The sequence below is a fragment of the Aquila chrysaetos genome, chromosome 21 (assembly GCF_900496995.4).
Source record: "Aquila chrysaetos chrysaetos chromosome 21, bAquChr1.4, whole genome shotgun sequence".
NCBI classification, from domain to species: domain Eukaryota; kingdom Metazoa; phylum Chordata; class Aves; order Accipitriformes; family Accipitridae; genus Aquila; species Aquila chrysaetos.
Window position 1 is genome coordinate 5,353,564 of NC_044024.1, and position 22,159 is coordinate 5,375,722.

At 35.2% G+C, this 22,159-nt stretch overlaps 1 protein-coding gene across 2 annotated transcripts in view; it reads left to right on the forward strand.

Moving 5' to 3' along the window:
- The window catches only part of PCDH11X (protocadherin 11 X-linked), a 512,148-nt gene that overhangs the window by 71,434 nt on the left and 418,555 nt on the right, over positions 1 to 22,159 (forward strand). The window contains exons 3-5 of one of the 2 annotated variants that reach the window (XM_029997019.1): positions 5,444 to 5,491; positions 8,574 to 11,060; positions 17,379 to 21,418. In XM_029997019.1, the coding sequence (XP_029852879.1) occupies positions 5,444 to 5,491; positions 8,574 to 11,060; positions 17,379 to 17,384 (2,541 nt within the window). In that variant the 3' untranslated portion in view covers positions 17,385 to 21,418. Of the gene's footprint in view, positions 1 to 5,443; positions 5,492 to 8,573; positions 11,061 to 17,378; positions 21,419 to 22,159 lie in introns of those variants that run through there. The other variant, XM_029997018.1, reaches the window with a different exon arrangement.

Here is a 22,159-nt window from a genome sequence, read left to right on the forward strand (position 1 = left end):
AGACTTTTATTTAATGAGTTTTAGAATTCAGTCTCTCTGGAACTATTTTTAGTACTTACTGTCATTCTGTATGACTTCTCAGCAACTGTTTCTGATTTATTACTCTGAAATTGCAGTATTATTTGTGTAGTGTAGTGGCATCTTGCACTTATATACGTTCACATACTTTTACAGTTTAATATCGTAGTTCCGCTGTTATTTTCTCAGAATAATACAAAAAGGATAAATTTCTGTTGTTTGGAAAAGCATAGCTTCATTTCTTTCAAAAGCAAAAATGATCCTGCGGTAGTTAAATGTTCCACAAAAACTTTCTCTTCTTTTGAGTTTTACAAAACCCTGCAAAGGGTGGAGGTTTTGGGAAGGGCTTACTATCATGTTCATTTCAGCAGTATTTGCAACAGGCCTGCAATTCCTAAAGCCTGATTGTGAAAGCTGGCAGAAGTCTACTCAAAATGAAAGAAGTGAACTCTATTATACAAAGTTTTTTCTCATTCTGTTATATTTTTTTGTCCACACGAATTGTGAATTTTCTGCATTAAGGCTGTGTATTTTTTGATTTCAAAATTCATAAAGCAGTGATACACACACATCAAAGTATGGTCTCTGCATGTGAAAGAATGTCCTTGTGATGTAAATCCAGGGAACATGTTACCTTATTTATTTTCTTTGTGTTTCTGGATGCTAGGATCCCTGAAGAGAAGGGGAGGTGGGGGGTGGCAGGGTTACTTATGCCATTCAGATTAAAGTTTTGTCAACATTTTTTCCTGAAAGTGTAAGTATAAGGGGAAGATACAGTGGTTTTACTCATGGCTGAACTTTCGTTTAAAAGGGCCTCAGATCAAATAAGATAATCTTGCTAAACAACTTTGTGGAAAAACTACAGCATCAGAGGTTAGGATATGGATTTGTCTTAATGCAGGTGCCACGTATTTCAAGAAATCATGTACCTTAGCTGCAATTTTGTGTGTGTGTGTGTGTATAAGTAGGAGTGAGATAATAATAATACATTAATTTAATGAACGTTGGTTTGCAATTTTTGTACTCCTTTTAAACAAAGGACAAAGGTTTTCTATTTTAGTTTTTGTTTTTCCGTTTGTCACGAGCTAGATCCATATGTGTCCATCACCCCTCATTCCCACTAAAATTACTGGAAGCTGAGGATACTGGACACTCTCTGCTTTAGGGTAAAGGAATCTTCAGAAACGTCTCAGTGGTTTCTATTTTCTTGTATACAAGTGGCTGTCAGTTTTAATCTCCTTCTGCCTGAAAGTAGTGATCTGGTTATAGAGCAGGTAGTGAATAGGAGGGCATTACAGGTTCACACTGCTCCAGCACCCAGTCAGCATTCATCTGAGAGCTCTAAAATGTGCGATTAGGAGCCTAAGATACCTTGTTTGGCTGTCAAAGCAAAATGAGGTTGTGATTTAGGAGCTGTTCTGAACAGCAATACAGAACTGTTAGCTGTTACCTCCAAAAGCACAGTGATGCATTGGAGAATTAAATCACTAAAACATGTACTCATTTATTTATCTTTTTTAGAGATACTTGGTTCTGTTCCTGTTGCTGTTCTCAAGTAGGAAGTTGAGCAAATATGTAATTGTCACACGTATAATGCAAATATTAAAATTCACTTGTTGAATATGTTGTTGCCTAGTATAAATCCTAATTTGTTTCTTCATTATGTATCTGTAGTGTGACTCCAAAGTCAGAGAACATACTGAAGGGATAGGTCAGGTATCTGGAGCTTTAGCTGTGGAAACATGGGTATTCAGAGCAAAACTCAAACATATTTAATACCTTAATCTGAACACCTTCAGGTGTGTTGAAAATGTAGTTTCCTGTTCAATAGGATGTCTGAGAATATTTCTGAACAACTATAATGGGGGAGGTTAAGAGGGGACCTTACTTCCCTAAATTGCCTTACCTGCAGCTATTGACCTTTCTTCTTTTGGTAAGAGTGTCTCTAAATGAAAGAACTTTTGTTTAAAGTTTAAAATTCTGAAGTTTAGTTTCTAAAGTTTAAAGTTCTAAAGTTTAGTTTAAAATGTGATTGGTAATTTGGAAGTGGCTGGCTCTTTCAGACAAGCTACAAACCTTGGACAAGTGATAAAATGTCTCTGTACTTCAATTTCCCATTTTTAGATAGTGCCACAACTGTTTATACAGCAGGAGTATTGGAAGATAAATTCCATAAAGTTTTGTGGTGCAGCTGCATATTTTGCTGATATATGTAATTGTATGTCTACAGTACATTGTGCAAGACCATTCAAGTGACAACCCAGTTCCTGCTGCCACTTTTTTGTAAGCAATTATCTTGGTAATTTTATATCATGTTAATGCAGTAATGTGGATACACCATTACTCCTACCCTAGTTTGCAGAGGTATGCGAAGTGAATTCTTACTAAAAGAAAAGTTTTGTGGTTTTTGTTTTGTTTTGTTTTAATTGTCATCTGTGATTAAAAAGAGAAGTTAGATTTCATTAAAAAAAAAAAAGTTGAAACAGCATTTCACAGACTGAAGATGGAATATGGGAAGAGAGTTACTCTTGAAACCTGCTACAGTCTTGAAAATCTTAAGTGTGTGTATTGCTACTTTCCATCTCTCCATGTTCTCTCCCTTGTAAAGCTTGTAGATTAAAAATATTAACACATTTTAGGTATGGAGTTTCAGGCTTGCTTTAAGTGTAGACTGGAGAAATTAGGGCAGTGAAAAAGCAAATGTATTAAAAATGTAGTATTCACTGTCTCTAATTGTTTCTCCTTAATGGAGGTGAACATGATCTCATAAATATGTTCTGAGAATTGAATGCCAAGATTGCGGATGCAAAAATATTCAGTCTTAGAAAAAATATCTGTCTATCTTAGAAAATAAAGTTGACAATATTTAGAATATGACAAAATTGAAAGGAACTCTTTACAGAAAGGAGCAAATCATCTGAAAGGATTAAGGAGGCTCAAGCAGTGTAATTGTTAGAACTGTTTCAGTCTTTTTGTAGTAATATTAAATTCAGATTTCCAAGGAAGTAATTCTGTGTTCAGGTATACCTCCTAGCCTTTTTTTCTTCTTCTTCAGAAAATCAGTATTAAATGCATTGATTGTCTGCTTCTTCATTCCATATTATACTTTTTACTGTTCCTTTCCAGCATGAAATGGTTCATTATGATCCTTATGTTCTATTGATCCCATCTACAGCATTTTGCTTTCTGTCTGCGGCTTTATAGGATGAGTAAGGTTTGTGTGTGGTTGTATATATGGAGAGGAAATCTTTGGCAGTGCTTTACATTTATAGAAGCTCTTTTAAAATTAGAGGTGGAAAGATAACAAGTTATGATATAGACATTGCTAATAAATTATGTCCTTAACTTCTGTGTAGGGATGGAGCTAATTAGGATTCTGAATGCAGAAGATTCACTTTAGGTTCATGCATGATTGGAAGCTTCCAAGTCCTACTTTTACTGTGGATTTGAACCTGTAAGTTCAGTTTATTCAGAGCTAAGCTTTGGCTTGCTTCAAAGGAAACCATGTGAAACTGTGTGATACTGACAGAAAACCATAAAATGAACAAAACTCATAGGAATTTTGGCCTACAAATTAGAAGTCTTTAGTTGTTTTGAAAAAGAGCTAGTGTTTCAAATATGTAAGCAACTTTGCATCTGCTGAGTTTTCCATTATAAAAATGTCTTACCTTTGTAATTTTATTTTCTCCTTTGAGGTGCTGTCAGTTTGTAAGGTAACCGTTGGTATTAATAACACGTATTTCAAGTAACTCTGGGTTGTAAGCTGTGCAATGTGAGGAGGGTAGTGACTGTGCAGTCTTTAAACAGGACAGCTGTCCAACAAATTTTATTCTTCTAGAATACATGAACACATGAATTGCACACTGTGTAAGTAATAGCAGACAAGGGACCTTTGTTAGAGCTACAACACTTAGGATATTATAGATCTGAGTGTACTAATATGCACCTATTATAGGAACTTACATCCATTATTGCCTGTTGTGTAGAATATTTTGTGTTTAAGGCTTTAGCTTGGCCTTGGGAATTCACATTTTCACATCCCAAGTAACACCTTTGAAAGAAAAATGCAAGTTTAATTTTCAGCTTTTATTAAAAATACTGTCTACTGTATAACTGTTGTCCAGTTTTCTGTATTAGGAATTGAAATTGTGCTACTATACTCTTTTTTTTTGCTTATATAACACTACAGGTATAGAGCAGTTCCATATGTCTTGACAAAAGATGAGGAAACAGTGGCTGGGACCTATCTTGTAAATTTGCAGGAGACATGCAAAGGTTTTCTCTGTTGTTCTGTCTGAAATAACTAGCAGTTAGTAAGCATGCGTTATTTTCTGGACTTTCTGAAAAGATTTTAGGGTCCTTTGGACACAAGATTGCATTTCAGCTGATCTTTTTATCTTCTTTTTTTCCTTCCTTTTTTCTGTTTTTCTCTTTTTAACATTTTGTTCATTTTATTTCCTGATACTGCTGTATTTGGCCTGCTAGAGTTTAGTCACTCTAAATCTGCTTATTTTAGATTTCAGGCAGAGTAAGATTTCTAGAAATAATAAAACTAGCTGATTTTTAAGAGGATTGTTGTCATGTGATAAATAAGTGTCCACATCTAGCCTGTTGCAATATTCATTTAAATGAGTTACTGTAGAACATTAGTAAAAGTTCATTATATGCTTGTTGTTTAGCCCTTGACTTTTGTTTTAAGATTCAGTTGAACTAAAGACATACACCCTATAATGTGTTTGCCATTTACAGTGCATGAAGATAAGTCTTGATAATAAGTATAGGGCAAAGTTGTAGACACAAAATAATGAGCTGTCTTTGCTCCTGTGTCTTTCTCTAAAGGTTCAGAATACTCTTCTTGAATGAAGATTGGGGACAGTGTTGATCTATTGTCAGTTAACAATATATAGTTATTATATACAATTATATAATTTGTAACATTTTAAGAAATAATCACTAATAGACTGTCTTAATTTCAGAGTACTTTGCATCACAAGCAGTTGTTTTTATATGGTTATTTAGGACAATACTCTTTCCCTTCCCTATTTTTTTGAGAAATTACTACTTACTGTCAACTTACTGGTCTGCAGGCGTCAGTTTGTAAGTGATGTTTTGAACACAACAGACCATGCCACTGTTAACACTCATAACCAGAAGCTGGTCTTTTTTCCTATTCCTCTCGACAACGTCCAGGTAGTCAATACCCCATGGATTTAATGAAATACTGTGGTACTGCAGTATATATGTCTAGGGGAAAGTTATGTGTAGACTTTAGGTGCACTTTGTCACGTGCAGTCCTGTCCATAATACTAGAAGCTCTTCTAGCTTATCACATTAAGAGTCCATGTGTCATTGATTATGTATTTATTAATTTACCTAAATGTTACAATTTTTTAAAAAACTCTTTAATTTTTTATTTACATGACAGCCCAAAACAGCTCCGAAAAGGACGTTTGGATCCATTACAAATGATCAGGTAAATATACAGTAGGGAGTGTTCAACAAGAATACCAATTTTATTATTTCAGAGACTACTGTTTGCATGAATCCACTGAAAAGGATGTTGTGAAAATTGAATAAGGTAACAGAGGTGCTTATTGCCCTGATAGAGAATCTTGTGATCAGGGCCAGAGCCTCTAGAAGCTAATCCTGGCTCTGAGATGGGCATAACCTTGTTTTGCCTCAAATAGTTAGGGTACATTGCTTAAACTGTATTTTTAGATTAAAAAAGTCCACCTTTTTTTATTTTTCACTCCCATCCTTCTGTAGTGGTGGAGATAATAATGTAGCAGATTATTTTTACCAGTCAGTCATTTTAATGGTGAAAGGTACTATATGAATGTTAATTATCTATTATGCTATTCCTATGAACTCCTACCCTTCCTAATGTGAACAAAACCTTCAGATCACTGGGATAATGTGACTCAGGTACAGTTCAGTCCAAATAACAATCTGATCCTAATGGAAATTTTCACTTCACTGAGGTTTTAATGATGATAGAGCCATTTACTTCAACATAAAGAATTTAATCCTGAAGGTTTTTCTTCATGTTTCTCTCAGGATTTTTAGTTCTCAATTTCTTTTATCATAAGGGAGAGAACTAGATATATATAATCTTAAAAATGTGTTTCTTGAATGTTTCATCATTTTCTGGAGTGTTTAGAATGGGAGAACTGTCCATTCTTAGAAAATGTGTTTGTTAAAATGCAGCATAATGTCACACCTAACCTTACCCCTTAAACAACATGAAATAGGCTTGCTTGAATTAGGAGAAAGTATAACTTTCTGTAACTCTTTTTTTTGGTGGTTTAAAAAGATGTATAAACCTGTAATGAATAGCTAGAAATACTCTTGGATAATACTTTTCCATAGAAAATTACTCAAGTGTTAATAGTTAAATTGGAAGAGATCTTTGCATTCTTTTCCATTTCTCTTAGTAGTTTACTGCTAGTGATGGGGAACTGAAGCTCTGTATTTTATATCAAACTTGTATGCTATAATGAAAAATATCTTTCTCATACTGGATAGTTAAAGAAAAGCAGAAATGGGTATGCATATGTATAGCTGCATGTATTCAAAGTCTATATGAAGTGTTTGTTGTAGTTGTGAGATCTAATGACAGAATAATCAGTGCCCATCTGTCAACTTGTGTACAAATAAAGAAGTAAAAGATAGCTGACAGGTTTTTTTTTCCTCTAGCTTCTGTTACTTTTTTTTTTTTTTCTGGAAATCTGTGTTAAAGCATAGAATATATGCTTTTCTCAGTAATTATGAAGTTTATTGCAAATAACTGCTAGCCAGATTGAAGATGAAGAGGAAACTCACACTCCGCCTTCATAAAGAGATCAGCATAGAATTACCATTCTAAAATTTAACCTAATTGGTTCATAATGTATATCTTGATTTAGAAACGATTTGCAAAGCTTCTGTTTTCATATGCCTTCTGCTAAAGAAGCCAAAGCAGTATTTGTTTTATTGTTTCAAAATGTGTTCCAGCTCACTTTAAGACTGTCCCTAGTTGCAACTTAATGTTATCACAAATACTGTGCAAGTGGCACAGTAATTTTTGAAATGTGGATGAATAGTTCTTTTCCGTGAAATAAATGATTACTTTTGTAGGGTCAAATTCTGGCTTTGAGAAAACAAATCAATGAAAGAGTACAGCCTTACACAGAAGCAGACCTATAAATGCATTCACTTAATGGTGGGTAGCAAGATACAGTGAACACAAATCTTTTACAAGTAATGAGAAATAAGGAACCTTGCATACTGGGAACATTTTCTTTCCCTTTGGTCTGAAGTGTCTCAAACCAGTTTAGAACACACTTGCAATTGCATGACTAAAGGTGAAAGACAAGCACAATAAACAAAGAAAGAACCAGGCTGGATGCAGTTGTTCGTTATTACAAGTATGACACACAAAAAGAAAATCCTAAGTAGTCAGCATCTTTATTGATGCCTTCTTTCTCTGGTCATCCTATCATTCAGCTTTAGTGATCTGCATTGTAGCTCTGCCCTTATGGAAGATATGGCTGGAAAACTGCCTTTACATCCTTTCTTCCTCTGAAGGGTGAGAGATGTGAGAAAAGAGTGTAACTGTGATATTCTTAATCCCTGCTTGTCTGAAGAGACAGCAGAAAAGGAAATCTAGTTCTAGATTCCAATCTTTATTTTAGCAGACTACTTTGTCAACACTAGTGTTTTAAAAGAAACTATATTTGTGCAATATATATATAGCATTTCTTTGCAGTTCCAGGGGTGTTGGGTGTTCAAAAAATCCCATGAAAAAAATCGATTATTTTCAAATTGATCTCATAGTTCTGTGATATTTTTTGAAATGAAAATAGATCTTTTCTCACTGGGATTGTAATTTTCACTACAAATATAAAATATATAATGATGGAGAAAGGAGTAGTTTTAATGAGTTTTTAAATATCTTTCTAATAAACTGTTTTGACTTAGTTTTGTCTGTGCCATCTAACGCCTGAATTATGGTGTAAACCCTTTTTCAATGATGGTTTTGGTTTTTTTATGCTAACGGTTTCAGATCATGTCCAGAGTTACTCCATGGACAGAGAAACAGTCCCTTTATCTTTCTTGTTTTCCTTGAAATTTAATATTGGTTTAGGTCCTCCAGTGCATGCATACTGTCTTGTCTTTGGATGTGGCTGAACTTTGGCTTCATTCCTTTTCTCTGCACTCACTTATACAATAGAGAGACCAAATGATATCTGTCTAGGAATTTAATTACTTTTCTGTAGAAATAGAGAAACTGGTTAAAAAAACAAACCAAACACCCTCCCGCCCCACCTCACCTCCCCCACCCATTTTTCTAAAGTATCCATTTCTTCCCCTGTTTGCTCTGAACCTTTCTTAAGGCACTGGAGCTTAAAGGAAAATGGGATATTGCAAAATAAAGGTAAACATAAAAATGTATATACTCGTATACAGTATATATATATGAATATATATTCCATGACAATTTCAGAACATTAATGAGATGTTTTTCTGTTTAAATACAGTGTCATGCTAAAGTATGTTCTTTCTGTGTCTTGTAGGGTCAAAATGTATTTGGTCTTGATATAATTGAGACACCTGAGGGAGATAAGTGGCCTCAACTGATTGTCCAACAGATCCTGGATAGGGAGCAGAAGGATACCTATGTGATGAAAATTAAAGTTGAAGATGGTGGAAGCCCTCCAAGATCTAGCACTGCCATCCTGCAAGTCACAGTGACTGATGTGAATGATAATCGCCCAGTCTTCAAAGAGAATGACATTGAAGTTAGTGTTCCAGAAAACGCTCCAGTGGGCACCTCTGTTTCTCAGCTCCATGCCACTGATGCAGATCTGGGCTCAAATGCACAAATCCACTTCTATTTCAGCAATCAAATCTCCAGTTTGGCCAAGAGGCTCTTTGCCATTGATAACACCTCTGGCCTCATCACTATAAGAGAACCACTAGACAGGGAGGAATCTCCTGTACACAAATTAACTGTTTTGGCAAGTGATGGCAGTTCAACTCCATCAAGAGCAACAGTGACTGTTAATGTCACAGATATTAATGACAATGTCCCATCAATAGACACGAGATACATAATCAATCCAGTGAACGGGACAGTGCTTTTGTCTGAGAAGGCTCCCCTTAATACAAAAATTGCGTTGATAACAGTAATGGACAAGGATGCTGATCTGAATGGAAAAGTTACTTGTTTTACAGATCATGATGTCCCTTTTAGGCTAAAGCCAGTGTTTGATAATCAGTTTCTCCTTGAGACAGCCACATTTCTAGATTATGAAGCCACACGGGAGTATGCCATTAAAATAGTGGCTTCAGATTCAGGGAAACCTCCCTTAAACCAGTCTGCAATGCTCCTGATCAAAATTAAAGATGAAAATGACAATGCCCCAGTTTTTACACAGCCTATCATAGGTCTTTCCATCCCTGAAAACAATGCTCCTGGTACTCAGCTAACCAAGATAAGTGCTACAGATGCTGACAGTGGACGCAATGCTGAGATCAGCTATATCCTGGGTTCTGATGCACCCCCTATTTTCAACCTTGACCGCCGTACAGGCATTCTGACAGCAGTGAGAAAGCTGGACAGAGAAAAGCAAGACAGGTACTCCTTTGCTGTGCTGGCTAAAGATAACGGCATGCCGCCCTTGCAGACCAATGCTACTGTGACAGTGTCAGTCTTGGACCAGAATGATAACAGCCCTGCTTTCACACATAATGAATATAATTTCTATGTGCCAGAAAACTTACCCATGTATGGCACAGTGGGGCTTATCACAGTTACAGATGCTGACTCGGGAGAGAATGCTGCGGTCACTCTCTCTATATTAAATGGTAGAGATAATTTCATTATAGATCCACTTACTGGTGTAATAAGACCTAATATTACCTTTGATAGGGAACAGCAGGGGTCGTATACATTCCAGGTGAAAGCTGTGGATGGAGGAAGACTGCAGCGTTCCTCAACAGCCAAAGTGACCATCAATGTTGTTGATGTAAATGACAACAGGCCTGTTTTTGTTATTCCTTCATCTAATTATTCATATGAGTTGGTTCCAACATCAGCCAGTCCAGGGTCTGTAGTTACTAAAGTCTTTGCAGTTGATAATGATACAGGAATGAATGCAGAGCTCCGCTATAGCATCATAGGTGGGAACTCAAGGGGCTTGTTTACAATTGACCAATTAACAGGCAATATTACTTTGAAAGAGAAGGTAATTACATCAGATCATGGCTTGCACAGACTGGTGATAAAAGTCAATGACCTAGGACAGCCAGAGTCTCTTTATACTATAGCTCTTGTGCATTTGTTTGTGAATGAGACAGTCACCAACAGTTCCTACGTACAAGAGCTAGTGCGCAGGAATATGGAAACTCCAGTTGGCCAGAATGTTGGGGATGGTGAGATAACCCCACAAACCAATGATTATGTCAAGATTATCATTGCCATTATTGCAGGCACTATGACAGTTATTCTGGTAATTTTTGTTACTGCTTTAGTACGGTGCCGCCAGACACCTAGACACAAGGTTGTCCAAAAAAACAAGCAGAGCGGTGAATGGGTTTCCCCAAACCAAGAGAATAGGCAGATCAAGAAGAAGAAGAAGAAGAAGAAGCGCTCCCCAAAAAGTCTCCTCCTCAACTTTGTGACTATTGAAGAATCTAAGCCTGATGATCCTGGTCACGAGCACATAAATGGCACTTTAGACATTCCTGTAGAGCTAGAAGAACAGACTATGGGAAAATACAACTGGGCCACCACACCAACCACATTTAAGCCTGATAGCCCAGATTTAGCAAAGCACTACAAGTCTGCTTCTCCGCAGCCTACCTTTCAAATTAAACCTGAGACTCCTGTACCCCCCAAGAAGCACCATGTCATTCAGGAACTGCCTCTAGATAACACCTTTGTGGTGGGCTGTGACTCACTTTCCAAGTGCTCATCAAGCAGCTCGGACCCTTACAGCGTTTCTGAATGCAGCTGTCAAGGAGGCTTCAAGACCCCAGGCCCCATACACACCAGACAGGTAATGGAAATTTTAAAGTGCTTGCTTTCTCCTTTCCTTCTTACTTTGCCATTCCTATAACTCTAGCTCTAAGCACTGCAAAATAACTTTTTCTGCAAGGATTAGAAGTTTGAAAGGTCATGTTTGATCGAGCTATTGAAAAGTAAACAATTTGAGATTCATCAGTGTTAAGGGAGAAAATTAAAAGAAAACGACCGTTGGCTGTAAGGAAATTGGGCAGTGAATTATTACATTGGTGGGTATTCCTGACTGCAGATGGCAGTATGGCACTTCCTGCATTACTGCAGTACCTAGTGCAGCTCTCTAAGGCAGAGAGGGGGTTATGGTACTGTCCTCTGTAGTATTGTGTGCTCAAGAATTGAAGTAATCTAGGCCAGGTGGAATGCAATAAAGCTTTACAGGATCTGATAAGTGGTTCTTAATATTAATGGAGTCTGGAATTGCAGCCTTCATTTGGGCATAGCTTTACTTCAAGGTCTCTCAAAAGCAGGCAAGGATTTTCCTCTGAGAATTTCAGTGCCATTTTCAGACTAGAAGCATACTGGACTACTTAAATCTGGTGGAATGACACAGTCGACAGGCAAAGTTAGGGGAGAATTAGAAGCATCAATATAATTGCTCTCATTTATTTGCCGCTCTGCCTGATAAACCAGATATTAGCTTCTCAGAAATTCGGTACAGCAAAGGAAATGTCTGAAGAATCCTCAGCTTAAAATTAAAAATAAATTGAGAACCAGAGTATCTTTCATTCTTCAAGACACTACAGAAAGACTTTAAGTCACTGGAAACTGAATCTAGAGTCTATCCATATTCTGGACATTTTCATTAATAATAAAGCTTTGCTGTTTGTCTGTTTACTTCACAAATATCACAAAGTATTCAGTGAAAATAGTTTTCTAGTTAAGCTTTAATTGGTTAAGGAATTAATCATTAAAGAAACAAACATTTCAGGAGAGTTTATTATATTATTGATAATATATTTTAGTACTATTGCTTGGGAACAAATTCTCAGCATGACTAAGTCTGTTAGACTTTTTGCTCCAGCTGAGGTTTTGAATTTTTTTCTGTGGGCGTTGTTTTATTACCAGTATAGTGTTAACAAAATGCGCCTAAAAAAAGCTGCTCAAAGTAGTCGTCATATTTTTGAAAATGGCAGGATGGGTTGTTTATTTTACTCTTGTTTTATTCCCCTTACCAACACAAATCTGTGTGGTAGTCTATGTCACTACACTCTATAAAACTTTCATCTTTTTCTGAGGTGCATTAACAGAAAAAGAATTTATAATCTTTAAGACATGAAAGCACTGAAAAATGTATAGCTTTTTGAGATTTGAGTATTTTCTATTGAAGGTGTTTGAATGTGTTAATTTAGATAACGTATTAGAAGAGTTTCTTGCTAATTTGTTCATCTGTTTGAACTCTCATAAGTCTGAGGAGGGTGGTGCTGTTTTCAGCATTTCTGTAAGCCTGATCTAAGTGATTTTTCAGTTGAGTTCTGGTATAGTTCCTCTGACCCAAAAAGGTTCCTCCATTGTCTGCTTCAAATACACTTTGTCATGCAGTAATGCTGCTAACAAAGCAAGCAAGCTCATGACTCTCTAGGTTTTTACTAACATAGTTTTTCCATCAGAAGGGGCTTTTAAAGTAGAATGGAAAGCAATTCTGTTCTGCAGAAGTTGGTTGGGGAAAAGAGAATTTTCTTTTATCTGTACCTTAAAGGTCAATGATAGGGGCTTCCTATCTAGAAGAGCAGAATAGAACTTTTTTTTTTTTTTTTTTTTTAATACTCATTACCTGATAGTAGCTTATCTTCATATAGCTGTACCTGAAATTATATTAGTATGATGCACTGAATATATCAAAAAGAGATTTATGTGACTATTGATTTTGTTAAATCTACAGCTATCCTTCTTTTAGGTATATTGTTCTGTGCGAAAGTGATCACATTGTTGGAGAAAGTATAACTACTCACTATCAATGGCCCTTTACACTAATTTGAAAACAACATTTACCTTTAAACACGTGAATTCACATTTTTATTACTTATTAGAGTAAAATATAAGTAATTTCATTAATGCATTTATTTAAATAAATTGGGCAGGAAAGGCCATTGGAGTTAAATCCTTTGTGTTGGACCGTGATCACAAAGGCAAAATTGTATTTCCTAAGTAAAAACAAGCAAAGTATTTCTTAAACCTCAACAGATCTTTTAAAAGTCAGTCTTACTCCTAACCTGGTTTTGTATATTGTAGTCTGTATAGTTTTATCTCCTGTGGGCCTATAGAAGGTGGCTCAGGACAGACTAACTTACAGTTGTCACTGTTAGCCAGTAAAGAAATGAAACCAACAAGAATAAGCTTCTGCCACAGTACTTCAGATGTCATGCTGTCCCACCATCCTCCAGCCTCGAAGACTAACAGGATGTTTGTGGTTAATGATGCTTTCGTGTCGTGCATTCTCTGAATTTTCAGAAAACTGTAGGACAGCCTGGAGAATTGAAGGATAAGTTCAGTTAAAAAGGGAGATGTGCTAGTTTGAAAAATGAAAATAAGATGTCTAATGTGAGAAAAAATATTTTACTCTATCACTAACAATTCCTGTAATGCATCCCTTTTACAAGCCAAAAGCTCTCTGAAGGAGACTAAAGAAGATTACATTCACTGTGAAGATATCTCTTCAGTTTCTAATGGGTGCTGATATTAATAGGCCGCACATCTCAACTGTTCTTAGTTTTGTCTATGCAAGGCTTTCTACTCAGATATTTGAAATAATATTGAGTTAAAGCTAAAAATATGTGTTTTCTTTTGAAGCTCTAAATTTTGTGTATGTCTGAATGGTATTGATTCAGGTCTTTAAAGAAAGGAAATTATGTCTTTGCTTTACTGCTAAATTTGTCTAAGTGATCTATAAAATGACAGAAAGTCATTATAACAGTTGTACTAAAAAAGCATGCAAGAGAAGATGGAAAGCCTTTTCTACTAAAAACCCAAAATATCTCTTTAGTGGTCATGTGGGCAAATAAATACAGCAGTGTAACAGCTGAAATTTTTATGGAGAAGGAATCAGAGACTCCTGAAGCAGCTGAGGACACATTGGATAGTGCACTACAGGAAGTTGAAGAGGGAAAAGTATGGTCCTAATGTAATGTCGCCAGAGAGAACGGTCAAGCTTCTGTTGTACTTGTATGTGAGAAAGGGCAAGGGAGAGAGATATTAAAATTATTTTGAAGTTACACAGTAGGAATTAATAAATACAAGTGACAGTAGACCTTCAGAATAGCGTGCTTTCTTTTTAGGAAAGATTTTAGATCTTAGTAGAGATAATTAATTTAAAGAAGTTTTGCAAGTGATAAATTGTGAAGGGCCTTCTTATTCATAATGAATTTTTTCAAACTAGGATATTTGGAGGCTCATAAAATCAAACAGACTTTCAGTGTCATCAGATTTGCGTTGTTTTGGTGGTTGTGGGCCTCATAGAAAGATGCATTTCATGGTAGAAAAGCATACAGCACCTTTAAAGTTTATCTGTCTGCAAGCTTTGTAGAAGCTCAATTGCTTTCGACATTTACTTTCGTGAGAGCAGACTATGTGAATTATTCCAGGATGACACAAATCTTCTAATTCTTTTTGCATTTGCATTGGAATGAGGAAAAGACAGGAGAGGTTTTCCCAGTCTAGTTTTCATGTAGTACGTAACACAATTTTAAAATCTGAAATCTTTGCTCAAGTACTTTAAACAACATTCAGACAATTCAAATGCCTGTCTAGGTATCAACCTGTATATTCAAAACATGCATAATTATAGAGTAGGCAGCTTGGTTCAAAGAAGCTACTGCCACAAAGGTTCATTAGAACTCCCCATGCAGTCTCCTTCTTCTTGTCCTTTTTTTAATTAATGCTATTTCAGACATTCTTTTCATTTGAAAATAGTATAATGCATACTATAGGAACAGTAGAAATCTTCAAAAATAAACATTCGGTCACTCAGAAAGGGTCCTGTGACCTTTTGTATTGTAATTTTAAACTTTAACTCAAGAACAAGATTTTTCTGACTCTGTTATTGAAGAAGTGTGAGTGTTCATGAAAGCAGCACCTCTTCCATTGATAGACCTGGAAGGTGCAATCATGCTCTGAATCTATGATTGTGTGCTTTTTGGTGTTTTTTCCCTGCTTCGCAGTGGACTCTGGTCTGTATGTTAATTTAGCTCCACTGCTAGTACACTGTACCATCTTCGGGAAGCTGTTGAGGGAGTGAACAGGCGTACATACTGATTTTTCTCATATTTACTAATGCAAGTTGTCATCAATTGATTTTAGTTGCCAGGATTCTATCACCTGTGAACATATCCATACTTAAGAATAGAAATTTCAGATGACACAGTGATCTCTGCTGAACTTGTTTCTTAGAAACTGATTGGAGATAGACATTATATTCCTTATAGAAATCTGGATGGGAAGTAGACCTTATTTAAAATACATTGCATTTTGGAGCCCTACTGTCTCAATTCTATGATTCTATTAGTGACTGCTTAGACCTGCTTACAGTTATGGTATATTTGGTTTTCTGATTCTGATCTGAAATGTGGTGAAATGTTATAGCTTCACACTCGCTATGAGAACAGTGTGTTTAGGATGTGAATTGAAAGATTATTGCACTGTTCCTGAAACTAATAGCTCTGAAAACTCATCTGTTACGTAAATCTTTAGCTGCAGGTTTTATTGTTTTGCTTAATAACCATGAGACTAGTGAGTTTAATCTGGTATACTGTAATCATCAGTAGTCAGTGCTGATACTTCTGGTACGCAAAAGGGTGTAGAGATAACACTGGTACTTTGCATTGACAGATACATAGTAAATTACACTCAAACAACATTTTATTCTAAATATTGGCTAAATAGCTGTTGGTATAGGCCCTTCCTGAAAGCCATTTCAACATTGATTACTATGATTCTAAATATTCTTGTTATTTTCTCTTAATTTTCTGGCTGGTAATTTTGCTGGTAGTTCTGATATGCTGCCATGTATATAAGTTTCAGAAAAAAAAAAAAAAAATTGGATGTGGAGAAAAGATTTCTAACTGAAAGATAAGTGAAAATCTGCAACTTGGAAGTTAGTAAGCAGTTACTTAAATGTGCAGTACTAGTGAAGTAAAGCTGGTCAAGAAAATGCTTTTCCTCTGTGGTACACTTTGAAGAAAAACTTCAGAATTGTTATTTTAATATGTATCTTTCACTGGGAAAGCATGGGTGAAGATATCTTGCCTCATAGTAGAAGACAAAAACAGAGCACAAATGGGAAGAAAATAAAAAAGAAATTCATGTTTTGTATGAGGAAAAATTGAAGTATTTTGAATGACACTTAAGTAAAAACTAATTCAGAGAAAAGAAAGGCTTTTTTTTTCCAGTAAGAACTCATTGACTGAGTTTATACTGAAGTTGGTAGATGACGTTCTAGCATTAATAACTGGGTGATTTTTGTGCAGACTAGAATGATAGGCAACACTCTCTCCAATAGCAGCTTGCCTTGGGGTAATAGCAGCATAAATTTTCCTAAACATTAAGTGCATTTCACCTTCATTTTTCAGTGGGATAACTGTAAAGGTTAGTCTTTTCTCCTTCTGACCCAACTTTGGTTTTTTAAATGGCCTATAGCTATAAACCATTGCCAACAATGAAGTCTGATTTAACTGCGATTTAATTTTTACACTTTTTTCTTTTCCTATTTTCTCCCAGAAGGTATTGCACTCAATAATCTGCAGTTGATAGCAATTTCCTGACCAGTGAGTGGCTAGTGTCTTGGTGACTCTGGTATTGATAGTGCTTTCTTTCCTGTGAAATAATTGATCGGAATGGTTTAATTTCTGTGAATTTTTAGGACTCTTACTCTGTTGATGATAAATATAGCCTGAAGATGCAAAATAACTCTTCAATTCAAAATATTTTATGTTTTTAGGAATGATTATCTTGAATAAAGTCTGGAAAACCCTGTTAGAACATGTTCTAGGTAGTATGGTAGTCTTCTGTAGCTATAATCTTGCAACAGAAACCTAGAATACCATACTTAGAAGCCATTCCTGTGGCTCCTTGTGTTTCAGCATTTTTGCTGTGGGTATATAGATGTGTGCAGATCTTTGCTTGTGTATAGAAGCCTGAAAACACAAACACATCAAAAATGCTTGGTTACTTAGAACCGCAATAGTTGAGTACTTCTCAAACCATACAGTGATTGACATGGTAGAAATTTGGAAACAAACTTTACAATATATGGGGAAAATTATGCAGGAAAGGGCTTTTCTCATGCTGTTTCTCTGTTTGCCAGCTCTGAACGTCATCGCATCTGATGTTATATACTGAAGTCGTACGTGTACACAATGATGTTAAGCCAGCAAACATGAAAACAAGGAAATAGCACGAGAAAGCCCTTTGTCCTGTCTCTGATTGCCGAAGAAATTTATCGTCTGATCTCCAGAGGGGTTTGGAAGTGACGATGAACTGTTCAAGCTGCCCTACTGAAAGGTATCCAGGGCAAGAATTTTTTAAAAAGAAAAGACAAAGAAATTTTAGTACGTTGTGCTATAGTGTTCTATAACGTAGTTTTGCTAAGAAAAGAAGTAATGTGACCCATCCTTCTTCACAGTTGGTGATTATGGTAAATCTATTTTGCTTGTAATCATCTTCTTGTCCCAGATTTTTTTTTCTTATTTATTTTAGTTGAAACAATTAGGAATTCTGTTTCTATAAATATATTAAAAGGGAGCAATAAATTTTATTCATACATTAAAAAGAGAATGTAAAGTTCTTTATACTCCCTGCATTTAAAAGAAAAACAAATGAATTGTTGTCACTTATAGCACCATTATACATGTTAAGAATTAAGTGTTATTTATATCTATTCCATAATATTTTTAATGATGATATTGCTGCTATGGATCATAAATAGAATTGATCAGATCACTGCTTTCTCATTTTATAGGCACAATAGTAGTAGTGAAAAATGAGTACTTCCTGCTTTCTTACCCACAACCTTTTGTAATAAATGATCACCTTTTAAATAACTGGAAAGTATTCACTTAACTTTTAAAAATAAAATTTAATTTGCATTTTGCTTGCTGAAGTCTAGCTAATGTCTGTGTAACAGGTGCCATACATTTAACCTTTTGAAATACTTTTATTTAAAAAAAAGAAGTCATAAATCCAGTGGCTTGGTTTTCAGTGTGGTAAAATAGGAAATAGCATACATAATTTTTTCACTGTTAGCCAGCACATGGGGAAAAAAATGGCCTACTCTTGGTTTTTTTCCCAAATTATTTCTCTATATAGTTAACTTGGTTTTTTAAATTTAAATTTTTTACATTATAATTTGTTATTTAGCACGGCTCATTTAAAAAATAAAATTTGAATATCATAACTTAATTTGCAGGTTGGTTGCAAGTTCTTGTATATTGCCTCACATTTTGGGGAGTAATGCTTAATATGTATCATCTATAATATTAGACTTTCATATGCAATGCAAAATCTCTTAGGAAGCAAAGGAGTATAAAGAACCCTGTTTTTCTGCACTTATATGAAAACATGTAATATTAGTTTGCTAGAATAAAATGAAATACAGACACTGCTTTTAACTGGGATGTATACAGTATATATAATTTTCTTTTAAAGAAAAAGTTATTAATGATTCATGAATTAGACTACAATGTGGAATTCTTACACATTACTGTATGTTTGATGTAAAGATATTTATAGGCTTGTACTTAATAATCACGTTGCCTCAGTTCTTGGACTGCAGAATGTCTACCATGACTGTTGCCTATAGTTTCCTCCACATTTGCTATCTGGCTCTTTTAAAAACGTGTATTTGGCTATTTGATCTGTAAAATAAATTCTATTAATAATGACGTATGAATTGTAATTTAGCATATTGTATTGCATAATTATAGCTATGACTGTTACAGAAAATTTTTCATTTCCAATAATGAAATCATTTTCTTGGGAAGAAGTTTATGTATCCGTAAGACAGTTTTGCTATTCCTATTTATTGTGCCCTTGCAGCATTTATGCCTCGAACTAAAAACCCAACACTTTCAGTGGTTAGACTTACAGTAATGATATTTGTTGACTCAGTGCCACAATTCAGCCAGTTGCTTTGGGTTGAAAGTTTATTCCTAACATAGTAAGGAATTTATTCAAGAAGTGTTGTTTAGTGTAACAAAAACTGGTCCTGCCTATTGCTGTTATGATTGTTTGCTTAGGTGTTTTGTAGGAGGGTGATGGAAAGCATTCAAAGATATTTGTTAAGAGTAATAACACTTTGGCCTAGTAGAGTTGTTTGTCAGGAAGATAGTAAGATTTCACAGACTTTCAGTTTCTGTTTTTTCTTTGCTTTTTGAATCTTCGGATTTCTGTTTTTATGATAATTAGGTTGGATTTCCTTGATGAGAAAAGTCATATACATAAAATTAATGTTTGATTAAGAAAAGCACCAAATAATTTCAGTGCTTGCATTGAAACTTTTTTTTTTTTTTTTGACTTGAGGGATACTGAGTTGAGATACTGGACTAGGTTAATCTAACCTCAGGCATGTAATTTAGTCATCTCAAGTGGACATATGGTTGCCCTCAGTTTTTTCTGTGGTAGTGAAAAGGCAGAGATATACTATAGCAGGTTATTTTGATTTTAGGACTGCATGCCCTCAGAAGTGCCTACTTTCTTACACTGAGTTGAAGTGAACCTTTGATAAGTACCTTTCTAATTTAAATGTGCCAGTTATGTGCTCGCAGAGAAAAATATTTTTCATAAGATTCCTAGTTCTTTTGCTTTTAACCTAGCTGAAGGTCTACCTTTTTCCTAGTATTTTACTGGTCTTATCATTCTAGTCTATCAATAAATAATTCTAAAGAATCTAGGATGATTTTAATCTTTTAAGAAGTTACATGTATGAAATAAAAGGTACATCAAGTGGTTGGATTATTGGTCCAAATCAGTAATCTTTCTCTTCTAGTTCTCTCATGAGTCAGCACAGCCAATTATAATAACCCCCCAAATACACTAAGGGAAAAGCCAGCAACCTCTTAAGTGGTTCAGTTTCATGTGTTTCCTCTGTTTCGATTTTCGTTTTCTTACGTCTTTACTTTTTAAAAAGTAATCCTTTCATAGACTGGCATCAGACTTTTTCAGAGACCTCATTTCTTTCAGATGGTTAAATGGGTTCATGAAAGTCTCATGAAAACCCAGTGTGTACTGACTAAATATGTATGGGTGCAGAATGTCAACTTCTACACTTCTCAGTGATGGGAAGTCTAAATGGAGGCCAGTCAAAAAATTCTGTATTTAGTTTTGGGTTTTTTTAAAAGTGAGTATTAGTATCCTGAGTCAAAGCTAGGTGTACCTGTGTCAAAACCAACTATGTTTCTCAAATGTTTTCATCTACAGAAATACTATTTTCTGACTGCATACAAGTCAGAGTAAATTAAAAGCGAAAATCACTGAGTTGACCAAATGCTGCTTTTGAAATTGAAAACTTGTGATATTGTCTTTGGAATATCAATCATACTTTCTAAGTTATTTTATTTTACTTTAGGCTGTAATTATTACTCACTGTCATCTCGGTAAAATTCTCAAGAGATTCATCCTTTATCTGGTGCACGTTGCAACCCCTGTCACCAGAGCAGACAGGTCTGTGTCTATAGATAAAGTTCTAGAGTCTGGTTTTGGTTAGTTGCAGTGCTATGTGTAGCTGAGCAGGCAGAATAGTTCTTTATTTGTTGCCAGTTTTAGAGAGTAAATTAATCACATCGCTGCTTTTAGCCCTACAATGCCAGCAGCTAAAGACAGCTCTCAGATTTGCTGTTCTGCATCCTGTGGTATATTGTCAGTGCCTGGATTTCATATGGATGTGCGTCTACCAAAGCTGAATGCCACTTGACCTCAAACATGCTCTGGTATCAAGTGAGTCACTCCAAGGAAAAGCTATGGCGCTCAGTTTGTATGAAAGCTGCCTGTAATATCAGAAAATATATTGGACTTTGCAGGATTTAAATCCTTCTGTATTTAACTGAGTGCAGGATTGCTGAAGGGCAGTAGGGTGCTGTCAGGAACAAAGCTGGTTTGTGATGTAAATAGAATTATTTTTTTAACATAAACTGTAATGCTGCAGGGTTTTTTTGTTACGCATTTTCAGTGATTTCCCATTTTACCATAAAACATATATTTATGGTATATCCTGATCTTAAGTATTATTTGTAAAATCTTTTTAACAAGTATTTTTTTAATATATATTTTTGCTTTCATATTGAATTACTGAGCACTGTTCCGTTTATGTCTTATTTATCTATTTCTAAAATAAATTTTGTTTGAAGATTATATTTGTATACCTTCTGGAGAAGCACTGTTTTTAAATACACCTCTGGTCTGTTTGCTTAATGCATGCATACCATCAAATCTATACATACATTTTTTACAGTGATTAGGAGCTATAATTATTAAAATAATTTTACCGCACATAAAGTACCATAAAGCTTACTAGTAATCTGTCTAAAGAAATATGTTTCTCTCAAAACATCATACTCCTTAGCAGTACATTTCTTTTGTCTACATTTTCTTCAAAGAAATCTGGTCTAAGCAGGAATTCCAAGAGCTGTACATCTTCTAACAATGTTTACATGTATGTGTGAGTGTTTATACAGTGTTTAGAGCTAGAGAGAGAGAGGGAGAGATAGTGCTTATATATATCTGTGTATGTATGTATCTTGTGTGCATGTGTATATAAAGAAAGAGCATGAGGGTGTATATATGCATTTATCACGTACTCAGTTAGCAAAGTTTATAGGCAGTATATATTACATAGGCATATATCTACAGTTACATTCTATCTCAGTACCCAATATATCTTGCTATGAAAGATAGCCAAGCACTAAGGTTTTCACTTTACCACATTATTTTGAGATTTGGAGAGGTTGATCTTCCCTTCTGAGAATGTACTGAGTTCTCACTATATTAGAAAGTGACTCATGATAACTTGGAGGTTAGGATACAATATGATAAGTACAGTTTTGAATTTCAGTTCTTTTTCTTTCACTATTTCACTTTTACTCATGCTAGTAC